The sequence below is a fragment of the Oncorhynchus keta genome, chromosome 12 (assembly GCF_023373465.1).
Source record: "Oncorhynchus keta strain PuntledgeMale-10-30-2019 chromosome 12, Oket_V2, whole genome shotgun sequence".
Taxonomy (NCBI): domain Eukaryota; kingdom Metazoa; phylum Chordata; class Actinopteri; order Salmoniformes; family Salmonidae; genus Oncorhynchus; species Oncorhynchus keta.
In genome coordinates this window covers 5954735-5966975 of record NC_068432.1, presented here as the reverse complement: position 1 = coordinate 5966975, position 12241 = coordinate 5954735, and the positions used below count along the sequence as shown (strand labels likewise).

Sequence of the window (12241 nt, the reverse complement as noted above, 5' to 3'; positions counted from 1 at the left end):
CTTTCACTGGCTGTTGCGGGGTTAATTGAGGAAAACAAGAACAATCCAAAATGTATTTTTGATACTGTCGCAAAGCAAACTAAAAGCAGCATTCCCCAAGTGAGGATGGCTTTCACTTCAGCAGTAATAAATTCATGAACTTCTGACGAAAAGATCATGATCATTAGAAAGCAAATTACGGACTCTTTAAATCTGCGTATTCCTCCAAAGCTCAGTTGTCCTGAGTCTGCACAAAGTGTTGTGCCAGGACCTAGGATCAAGGAAGACACTCAAGTGATTTAGTACTATATCTCTTGACACAATGATGAAAATAATCATGGCCTCTAAACCTTCAAGCTGCATACTGGACACTATTCCAACTAAACTACTGAAAGAGCTGCTTCCTGTGCTTGGTCCTCCTATGTTGAACATAATAAAATGGCTCTCTATCCACTGGATGTGTACCAAACTCACTAAAGGTGGCAGTAATAAAGCCTCCTTGAAAAAGCCAAACCTTGCCCCAGAAAATAGACAACGTCGGCCTATAACGAATTTCCCATTGCTCTCAAACATCTTTTTTAAAAGCTGTTGCGCACCAACTCACTGCCTTGCTGGAGACAATGTATACGAAACGCTTCAGTCTGGTTTTAGACCCCATCATAGCACTGAGACTGCACTTGTGAAGGTGGTAAATTACCTTAATGGCGTCAGACCGAGGACCTGCATCTGTCCTCGTGCTCCTAGACCTTCGTGCTGCTTTTGATACCATCGATCACCACATTCTTTGAGAGATTGGAATGAATAGTTTGTCCTCTGACAAATCAACTGTATATTTCAGTGTTCCTCAAGGCTCCATTTTAGGACCACTATTGTTTTCACTATATATTCTTCCTTTTGGTGATGTCATTCGGGAAAATAATGTTAACTTTCACTGCTGTGTGAACGACAAACAGCTGTACATTTCGATGAAACCCCAAAATTGCCCTCACGGGAAGCCTGTGTTTCAGACATAAGTGGATGGTGGCACATTTTCTACTTTTAAAAACGCAGACAAAACAGAGATGCTAGTTCTAGGTCCCAAGAAATAAAGAGATCTTCTGTTGAATCTGACAATTATTCTTGATGATTGTCCAGTCGTCTCAAATAAAACTGAAATACCTCGGCGTTACTCTGGACCCTGATCTCTTGACAAAACAAATTTGAAAGACATTTCAAGGACAGATTTTTTTCCATCTACGTAACATTGCAAAAATCAGAAACTTAGTCCCCCCCCCAAAGAAATGCTTTGGTCACAAATGCTTTGGTCACTTCTAGATTAGACTACTGCAATGCTCTACTTTCCAGCTACCCGGATAAAGCACTAAATAAACTTCAGTTAGTGCTAAACACAGCTACTAGAATCTTGGCTAGAAAAAAAAAGATCGTCTTACTCCAGTGCTAGCCTCTACACTGGCTTCCTGTTGAGGCAAGGGCTGATTAAGGTTTTACTGCTAACCTACAACGCATTACATGGGCTTGCTCCTACCCATCTTTCCAATTTTGGTCCTGCCGTACATACCTACATGTACACTACGCTCACAAGACTCAGGCCTCACTGTCCCTTGAATTTCTAAGCAAACAGCTGGAGGCAGGGCTTTCTCCCATAGAGCTCTGTTTTTATGGAATGGTCTTCCTATCCATGCGAGAGACGCAAACTCGGTCTTGACCTTTAATTCTTTACTGAAGACTCATCTCTTCAGTAGGTCCTATGATTGAGTGTAGTCTGGCCCAGGAGTGGGAAGGTGAACGGAAAGGCACAGGAAGAAAGAAAAGCCCTTGCTGTCTCTGCCTGACCAGTTCCCCTCTCTCCACTGGGATTCTCTGCCTCTAACGCTATTACGGGGGCTGAGTCACTGGCTTACTGGTACTCTGCCTTCCCCAGGAGGGGTGCGTCACTTGAGTGGGTTGAGTCACTAACGTGATCTTCCTGGCCGGGTTGGCGCCCCCCCTTGGGTTGCACCATGAGGTAGATTTGTGGGCTATACTCAGCCTTGTCTCAGGATGGTAAGTTGTTGGTTGGAGATATCCCTCTAGTGGTGTGGGGGCTGTGCTTTGCTAAAGTGGGTGGGGTTATATCCTTCCTGTTTGGCCCTGTCCAGGGGTATCATCGGATGGGGCCACAGTGTCTCCTGACCCCTCCTGTCTCAGCCTCCAGTAATTATGCTGCAGTAGTGTGTCGGGGGGGCTAGGGTCAGTTGGTTATATCTGGAGTATTTCTCCTGTCTTATCCGGTGTCCTGTGTGAATTTAAGTATGCCCTCTAATTCTCTTTCCCTCCAACTTTCTCTTGTCTCTGAGAACCTGGCCTGATGACTCCTTGCTGTCCGCCTGGTCGTGCTGTTGCTCCAGTTTCAACTGTTTTGCCTGCGGCTATGGAACCCTGACCTGTTCACCAGACATGCTACCTATCCCAGACTTGCAGTTTTCAACTCTCTGGAGACAGCAGGAGCGGTAGAGATACTCCACCTAATATCCACCTGGCACAGCCAGGAGAGGACTGGCCATCCCTCAGATCCTGGTTCCTCTAGGTTTCGGCCTTCCTAGGGAGTTTTTCCTAGCCACCGTGCTTCTACACCTGCATTGCTTGCAGTTTGGGTTTTAGGCTGGGTTTCTGTACAGCACTTTGACATCAGCTGATGTAAGAAGGGCTGTATAAATACATTTGATTGATTGATTGAATAGGAATCCTGACTTAATTAAGTGGTGATTAAAGAGCTCAGCCATTTGCTCCTCGTCTTTAACAACCACATCAACATTAAGGGACATGGCCAGCTGTGAGGAAGAGGGTTTATTCCCAGGTCTTTAACCATTTTCTAGAACTCTGGGTTAGACCCACAGAGAAAAAACTGCTCCATGAAGTTACTAACTTTGGCCTTCCGGAGAGCATGAGTGCACTTATTTCTCATTTGCCTGAACTAGAGCCCATTAGCCTTTCACCATTCTTGAGGTGGATTAACTCTGCAAGATCACGGTCAAACCAGGGGCTGAACCTGTATTTAATTCTCATTATCTCAATGGGATCTTAATGCCAGGCGAGGGAGCTTAGGACAGGTAGGGTGCAGGCCGGTGCTGATGGAGGACAGTAAACACCCAGCAACAGTCAACAAAGAGGTATTTGAAAGTTTAATGCTTAAAACCAGAAATCAAATTGTTTGGGGACAGACTTGGTGGAGACAACCGAGCATTGAAGGTGATCCTTGGTAAAGATTGCCACTCCACCTTTGGAAGATCAGTCTTGCTGAAAAATGTTAACCAGAAAGGTTAACATCAGTGTTCCAAACACTTTCTTAACCACCTCTCAGTAATGACCAACAAATCTGGATTGGAGCTGTGAACCCACAATCGATCCATTTTTAGGTAATAAGCTTCTAATGTTAAGAACAAATTCTTATTTTCAATGACAGCCAAGGAACAGTGGATTAACTGCCTTGTTAAGGGGCAGAACAACCAATTTTTACATTGTCAGCTCAGTGACTTGATCTTGCAACCTTTTGGTTACTAGTCCAATGCTCTAACCACTAGGCTACCTACCGCCCCCTGGGGTATTGTGTGTAGATTGAGGGGGGGGTAATTCCATAAATTTTTGCATAAAATTACTCGCCACAATTCTTTGTGCTCTGCTTCACCGTTTTCTGCTCCTGTAAAAGCATGTTTCTTTTGCGGCCACCTGGCCAACATCCAGTGAAATTGCAGAGCGCGAAAAAATAATAATACTCAATTCAAATATTTAACATTCTTGAAAATGTGTGTTACAAATCAAAATAAAGCTTACCTTCTTGTTAATCCAGCAGCCGTGTCCGATTTCAAAAAGGCTTTACGGAGAAAGCAAACCTTGCAATTATCGGAGGACAGCACTCAGCACACAAAGCATTACATACAGTTACCAGCCAAGTAGATAAGTCACGAATGTCAGAAATAGCAATAAAAGTAATCACTTACCTTTGATGATCTTCATATGGTTGCACTCACAACACTCCATGACAATAAAAGTTTGTTTTGTTCGATAAAGTCCCTATTTATAGCCAAAAACCTCCATTTTGTTGGCGCGTTTTGTTCAGTAAGCCAATGGCTCAAATGCGGTCACAAGAGGCAGACAAACTCCAAAAAGTATCCATAAAGTTCGTAGAAACATGTCAAACGATGTTTATAATCAATCCTCAAGTTGTTTTTAGCATAAATAAATCGATAATATTTCAACCGGACAAAAGCTTCGTCAATATAAAAGGAAAACAAGTGCTCCCGGTCGTGCGCAGTAACGAGCTCTGAGAACACAGGGTCCACTCACTCAATGTTGTCATTCTCCCTCATTTTTCAGAATAAAAGCCTGAAACAATGTCTAAAGATTTTTCACAACTAGTGGAAGCCGCAGGGAACAAAATCTGGGTCCTATCCCTTTAAGTGGTGGACAGGATTTCATTGGAAAAAGCCATTTCAAAGTAATGGCACTTCCTGGATGGATTTTCTTCAGGGTTTTGCCAGCCATGTGAGTTCTGTTATACACAGACATTATTTTATCAGTTTTGGAAAAGTCAGTGTTTTCTATCCAAATCTAATTATATGCATATTCTAGCTTCTGGGCCTGAGTAGCAGGTAGTTTACTCTGGGCACCTTATTCATCCAAGCTACTCAATACTGCCCCCAGAGGTAGATAACCCACTGTTCCTTGGCCATCATTGAAAATAAGAATTTGTTCTTAACAGACTTGCCTAGTTAAATAAAGGTAAAATAAATGACAAAGCAAAAATGGGTTTTTAGAAATATCAGCAAATGTTTAAAAAAATGTAAAACTGAATTACATTTACATACATATTCAGACCCTTTACTCAGTACTTGAAGCACTGTTGGCAGCAATTACAGCCTTGAGTCTTCTTGGATAAGACGCTACAAGCTTGGCACACCTGTATTTGGAGAGTTTCTCCCATTCCCCTTTGCAGATCCTCTAAAGCACCGTCAGTTTGGATGGGGAGCGTTGCTGCACAGCTATTTTCAGGTCTCTCAGAGATGTTCAATCGGGTTCAAGTCTGGGCTCTGGCTGGGCCACTCAAGGACATTGAGACTTGTCCCGAAGCCACTCCTGCGATGTCTTGGCTGTGTGCTTAGTGTCGTTGTTCTGTTGGAAGGTGTCCCTTTGTCCCCAGTAGGTTTTCATCAATGATCTCTGTACTATGCTCCGGTTATCTTTGCCTCGATCCTGACTAGTCTCCCAGTACCTGCCACTGAAAAACATCACCACAGCATGACGCTGCCACCACCATGCTTCGCCGTAGGGATGGTGCCAGTTTTCCTCCAGATGTGCCGCTTGGCATTTCATCAGACCAGATAATCTTGTTTCTCATGGTCTGAGAGTCTTTAGGTGCCTTTTGGCAAACTCCAAGCAGGCTGTCATGTGCCTTTTTACTGACGGGTGGCTTCAGTATGGCCCCTCTACCATAAAGGCTGGATTGGTGGAGTGTTGCAGAGATGGTTGTCCTTCTGGAAGGTTCTCTAATCTCCAAAGGAACTCTGGCGCTGTGTCAGAGTGACCATCAGGTTCTTAGTCACCTCCCTGACCAAGGCCCTTCTCCCCCGATTGCTCAGTTTGGCCTGGCATCTAGCTTTAGAAAGAGTATGTGGTGGTTCCAAACTTCTTCCATGTAAGAATGATGGAGGCCACTGTGTTCTTGGGGACCTTCAATGCTGCCAACATTTTTTTGGTACTGTTCGCCAAATCATGTCTCCGATCTATGGACAATTCCTTCAACCCCATGGCTTGGTTTTTGCTCTGACATACTGTCAACTGTGGGACCTTTGCATATCATGTCCAATCATTTGAACTTACCACAGGTGGACTCTGTCCTTGATCTTTCTTCAACTTGATTAATCAGTGGAAACAGGATCCAGCTGAAGATAGAGTCTCATAGCAAAGGGTCTGAATATTTCAATTTAAAAAAACACCTTTACATATTTGCAAAATGTATAAAAACCTGTTTTTTCTTTGTCATTATGGGGTATTGTGTGGAGATTGCAGAGGCTTTGTATTTAAATCAATTTTAGAGAAAGGCTGTAACTTAATTAAGAAAATGTGGGAAAAGTCAAGGGGTCTGAATACTTTCCAAGGCACTAACAGACATTGTTATCAAATCAGGATACACTGTATCAAATAATTAAACAGCCTTTACAAATGAATGGGAGAGATGTTTAATTTTTTTATAGTATAATTCCAGAACTGTTCTCTCAAATTAGAAACTTGGCAGTTAAATGTGGATGTGTGCAGGACGTATAGAAACTCTTCAGAGTGGTACATGAATGTCTCACTGGCTTGTAAACCTCTCACTGATGTTTGCGCATCTCCAATTTGCTCCCCTCCAAGGACCTGCTCATTCCCCTCAAAAGACCCAAGGCTCACATCTGAGTGAGAAAGGCATACATCCTCATAGCAGAGAATATAGCCTTGATATGAAAGGACTAGAACTATAGCATAAATATCACATAGCTGCATAAAGTTCTTAAACAAGTCTAGTAAACAAGTGCAATTCTCTAACTCTATTATAATGTCCAACTTTGTGGAGCATACAAGAATGTCAGTGTACTGGAACTTCTATTTCCAACGTTAGATATTATTTTAATTTCAAAACAGACAAATCACACATGCACTGATGAACATGCACAGATCTAATGTTACAAAGTCGTTGAATTCAGACTGTGTGCAAAACTGAAAAAATGTGTCTCTACCAACATCTCTACCAGCATTGAGCTCAATTTCAGTTTAACCCAGTCCCTTCAGGAAACTCATTTAATATGAATGAGAAGAATTGGAAACTAGATTTGTTTATGCATTTCAGAAATCAAATAGAATGGCTCAGTTCAAAAGGGAATTCACCCAACCCCTAAACCTATATACAGACCAAATGTCACCCAGCACAACTAGAACACGAGAGCAAAACAGAGTAGTAGCATAACACATGTCCTTCGTCGTCCCCCGTTAAGTCAGCCAGGCTATAGCATGGCAGCAGGCTGATAGTGAGTGGTGGCCAACATTTGAGCCCAGGGATACAGTATGAAGTAAGTACGACATGGTGCAAAGGTGTCTATGCATCAGTACTCAATGGTAATGATGACAGCGATAAGGACTTGGTTTTGGCAGGACAGAGACTCGAGAGCTGGAAGGCGGACGCACTTACCCAACAGATTGATAATGCCTTCATTGTAGGCCGCAAACAGTCGAATGGAATCTTTAAACAGAAGCATGAAGGACGCGTTGATCACTCCATTGGTGAGCTCGTTGGCGTTGACCTGGAGATGGAGGGGTACAAAGCAGAAGAATTGACAGTCAACCTATCGAGCACTCATTGGTCTGACTCCCAGAGCTCCCAATCCACAGGACAGAGGTAAAGGATATCGATTACTCAATCGTCGACTATGTTTCTTGCAATACAGGAGCTTAAAAGTTGAGGCCATAGCAATACAACAACGTACAAAACGTCAAGCATTGAAAACTCACGTTGAAGTCAAGTAGCGCATCCATCTGGTTTTGGATAATCGGTATGGTCTTTAGTAACTTTTCTGTGTTCATGGTTCTCATAACGCCATCCGCCCTGGGGTAAAGATAATATTCCAATCATTAAGGGCCCAATCCTAATGGCTTTGGACTGTCATGAATGTGTGTACTAAGCTGAAGCATGCAATTTAAAATAATGCACTTCGATGCTAAATCAACCCCTAGCCGATAAAATATATGCACTTGTGGAAGAATAAGCACTATGCCAAAAAAATATCCAAAACACTTCAGGACTCGACTGTACAGTATTTATACAATATAGATGCTAGCTGAGCCTGACGTATAAGGAAATATGAATAGAGAATTTAAGTCCTTACCCTCGTTTAACTTTTGTAAAGTCAAAAGCGACTTGTCGATACGACACAGCCTTCTCATTCAGGTAGCGACTATATCTCCTTATGAATGTTGACATGTCATAGCCTGAAAAAAGACAATGGGGAATTACTCTGAGCATCTTGGTATACAGTACTAGTCAAACATTTTGGACACTTATTCAAGGGTTTTTCTTTATGTTCTACATAATAGAATAATAGTGAAGACATCAAAAACTATGAAATAACATATGGAATCATGTAGTAACCAAAATAAAAGAGTTAAATAACTATATTTTTCAAAGTAGCCACCCTTTCTTTGCCTTGACAGCTTCGCACATGTGGCATCAAGGGATCAAACTGTATTAGGGAAAATAAGGGATGCACTTGAGCTTGAATAAGCCAAAGCACATAACATTGATTTATGAAAGTTACGACTGATTTTTTAAAATCGATTTATGGGCTACTTCCCGTTGGACAAATACACAGGCAAACTTTAGGACACTTCGAGTGTGTGTTCCAGTGTTGCTATGATACCAATGTCACACTATCGTGATACTTGTGAAAGCTTTACATGGAAAAAGAAAACCGACTGAACTGTATGGCCCTTTGAGGAACACCTGTTATGTGAAATAGTATGTGCAATAGCTTGAAAAATAAACAAATGGGACTCATAAGGGTGTCACGTTTATTTTCCAAGCTATTGGACATTCAGTCAGTTCTGATTTCTTTTCCGCAACTGCAATACTGAGAATTGTGCCAAAACAACTTCAAACAATGTATGAAAATGACCATGAACTATCATAAATACTGTACGTATCGTAAATATAGTCCCATATTTCTCCTAAAGCAAAGGCCCACCATCTAGTGGATTTCTGTCATGAGCGCTCCAACCTAAATCCAGTTGTCATTAAAACTGATAGCTCCCTATCCCCCTAATTTATAAGTAACAACTTGACAAAAGGCATTAGGTTATTATTAGGGGCGCTTACTCTGCCTTTACTCCCCCTTGAAAGTCCCACTGGTCTAGGCTGCCAGGCATCTTGTTAACATGGGAAACAACTTTAAGTAAATACATTTTGCTGGGCCTGATGTGAGCTGAGTGTTGCCATTTCATTGGAAATAGAGCAAAAGGGTAAAGGGTAGGACTGTCTAAAATAACAGTTCTCCGCTTCTAACATAGTGTGGCAGGTTTCAATATCGCCTGTTGTGTGTACACACACACAGTAGGTAAAAGTTATGGTACGCTGCAGGTTTTGAATAGAGCTGACGTTTCCTTATTCTACATGTCAGATGCTTGTTCGGGAAAATTTATATCTAAATGCCTCAAAAAAAAGGTACTACAGTACACAGGATTTTAAAAAAATGTTTGCATTGTAACTTTAGAAACCGTCCATAATATATTTGCTGCCAACAGTGGAATGATATTGTTTCACAGTATTACTTATCTGCCAGTGTTGTGATTGGCTGCGATTGATTTCGTCCGCTGGAGCGGCATCTGTTGTCAAACTGGGAAAGCTGTTCTGACTTTGTGGCTGTGTTATCTAGTGGAAATCGCTTTGTCATTCTACACCGTTCCCTCAATGATTCCCTAAACTGAAGTGTAGGGAATCATTCTACCATCTAAATCCCTGAGAAATATATTTCCATTAACAAATATCATTTTACAGCTGTTTGAAGCTGGTGGACCAAAACTAAGTTACTTTCGGTTTTGGTCGACCAGCTTCAAACGGCTGTAAAAAATAAACACAGCCAAAGTCAGAACAGCTTTCTTAGTTAAACAACAGATGCTGCTCCGGTGGGAGAAATCAATAGGTGAATATCACAGCCAATCAAAACACTGGGCGGGTAAGTAATATTGCAAAACACGGTAGATATATTATGGACATTTTCTGAAATTACAATGCAAAAATTCAAATGTGTAGCACCTTTAAAATATTGGAGCGTGTCATCTCATCCAGTTTAGACGATACTGAACCCCTGATAAAATAGAGTGTTGCAGCAAAGTTTGTGCAGAGCTGACATTACTCACCTTGCAGGCCACTTTTGTCCAAAAAGTTACTGAGGTTGAAAAGCGTATTCCTTGAAGCCATGTACTGTATAAATCTCTGCAACACAGAAACATGTGTGCAAATCTTCATAGATGGTGAATGCAAATGATTGACTAACAGCAATACAAGACAACCACTTTTGAAAATGCATAGCAATGTTACATAAGAGAGCCCCCTCAAAAGAAGAAGTATAATATAAAATGACAATTCTGTGGACTGGATATTGCTGACACTTTTCAAAACACTAGTGTTAAAAGGATTTCAAAAGTATGTATGTAGGGATAGGGGTTGAGTTGGAATTCAGAGTGTGTCTGGCATGACATGCCATGCCTCTCTGATCACCAAGGAGTCAGATCCATTATCTACGGCTCTGCTGGAAGTGTTGAGTTGCAGAGCTCTGGAGTGACAAAAATCCCCAGGTACAGAATTCCCTCACCCAACCTTAACCATTTGTGTCCCTAGACAGTTTTCACTCACCTCGTTGCCGTAGACCATTGTGTGGTGGGTGGCGGTGAGAGACTTGAAGACCACCACCCAGCTGGTGCTGGCCGTCCTCTCAAACAACGTGTCTGCCAGCTGGGGGATGTTCACGTTCATCTCATTGGTGCAGTGGATCAAGTCTGGGGGAGAGAGAAGGGGAAACAGTCACTAGGGTCTTAATGGAATAGTATTGTGTGTGTGATAGTCAAAGAGTGTGTTTGACTGCATGCGAGTGAGTGTAAGCGAAAGCGTTGGCAAATGTTATTTTGAACAACCAGTTCCACCGAATCAAGCCGTTGTGGTGAGCTAACGACAAACTTCTTGATACAGGCTCGTCAGTTGGACCCACCAGGTTTGACAGAGCACCAAGTCCTTATGGTGCTGTTTAGCACAGCCCAGGTTGCACCCAGTGTTTATATTCAGGCTGTTGTCACAAACGTCTGAGGATAGCGCATCCTGGGCATTATTTAGCCTTTGGCAGGGCTCCCATGCCATCTGGCCTGTAGTGAAAGCCAATGCCTTCTGGCACCTTTCCATCAGTGGCATGAGACTGGTCTCTCATGCCAGATCTCATCAGGTCATTCATACACCCTCTAATACAGGCCTTAAACAAACAGAGATTTCTCCCCCTCACACACACAGATGGTCCATCACTGAAAGCTCGAGGAAATCTGCTGCTAGCACTGATAAGATTTCACCAATCATGTACCGTTCTATGACAACACAGTAGCTGGCTGATCAAACATTGAAATACACTGAACAAAAAAAATAAATGCAACACGTGAAGTGTTGGTCCCATGTTTCATGAGCTGAAATAGAAAACTCCAGAAATGTTCCATACGCATGAAAAACGCATTTCTCTCAAATTCTATGCACAAATCAAGAATCTGATTATTACACAGGTGCAACTTGTGCCGGGGACAATAAAAGGCCACTAAAATGTGCAGTCGCCACAACACAATGCCACATGTCTTAAGTTGAGGGAGCGTGCAATTGGCATGCTGACTCCAGGAATGTCCACCAGAGCTGTTGCCAGAAGATTGAATGTTCATTTCTCAACCATAAGCCGCCTGAAATGTCATTTTAGAGAATTTGCCAATACGTCCAACCGGCCTCACAACTGCAGACCACGTGTAACCATGCCGGCCCAGGACCCCCACATCAGGCCTCTTCACCTGGAGTGCTCATCTTAGACCAGCCACCCGGACAGCTGATGAAACTGCGGGTTTGCACAACCGAAGGATTTCTGCACAGAAACAGTCACAGGGAAGCTCATTGTGTGCTCATCGTCCTCACCAGGGTCTGGACCTGACTGCAGTTTGGAGTCGTAACCTACTTCAGATGGGCAAATGCTCACATTCAATGGCCACTGGCACGCTGGAGAAGTGTGCCCTTCACAGATTAATCCCAGTTTCAACTGTACCAGGCAGATAATCTGATGACACTATTTGTAACACAATCACTTGAGAAGATTTCAGTTGACAGTTGTCAGCCAAGACAGAATATAATTCAACCTTCACAGCTTGGGGGTTATTCAATCAAAAGTGGTATACAGGAGTTTGCACATACAATGCACCATGAGAGCGTGCAAGTGCAAAAGGCTGATTAAACAAGCATCAACCTATCTTTCATGTAAAACCCTTTGAGACCCTGTTCTCTGATTTTCCTTCCCCGTTTCAACCAACACTTATGACTTTAGGTGTTCCCGCAATTACAATATTCAAAATTATCACTTGCCAAATGGTTGCTTGGCAAATAACGTCAAAATATTTTAGAAATTGTTGTACAAAGCAAATCAGTTAACAGATCAAACTAAATATCCATTAACAAAATGTGGAATTTATA

General features: G+C 42.4%; 1 protein-coding gene across 23 annotated transcripts in view; it reads right to left on the bottom strand.

The window, feature by feature from the left end:
• Window positions 1-12241, bottom strand: part of picalma (phosphatidylinositol binding clathrin assembly protein a) — a 54857-nt gene that overhangs the window by 29526 nt on the left and 13090 nt on the right. For all 23 annotated transcript variants that reach the window (XM_035781655.2, XM_035781653.2, XM_035781654.2 and 20 more), the window contains exons 3-7: window positions 10394-10536; window positions 9898-9973; window positions 7872-7974; window positions 7498-7591; window positions 7178-7289 (exon numbers count right to left, since the gene is read on the bottom strand). In XM_035781655.2, coding sequence (XP_035637548.1) covers window positions 7178-7289; window positions 7498-7591; window positions 7872-7974; window positions 9898-9973; window positions 10394-10536 — 528 coding nt within the window. The remainder of the gene's footprint in view (window positions 1-7177; window positions 7290-7497; window positions 7592-7871; window positions 7975-9897; window positions 9974-10393; window positions 10537-12241) is intronic.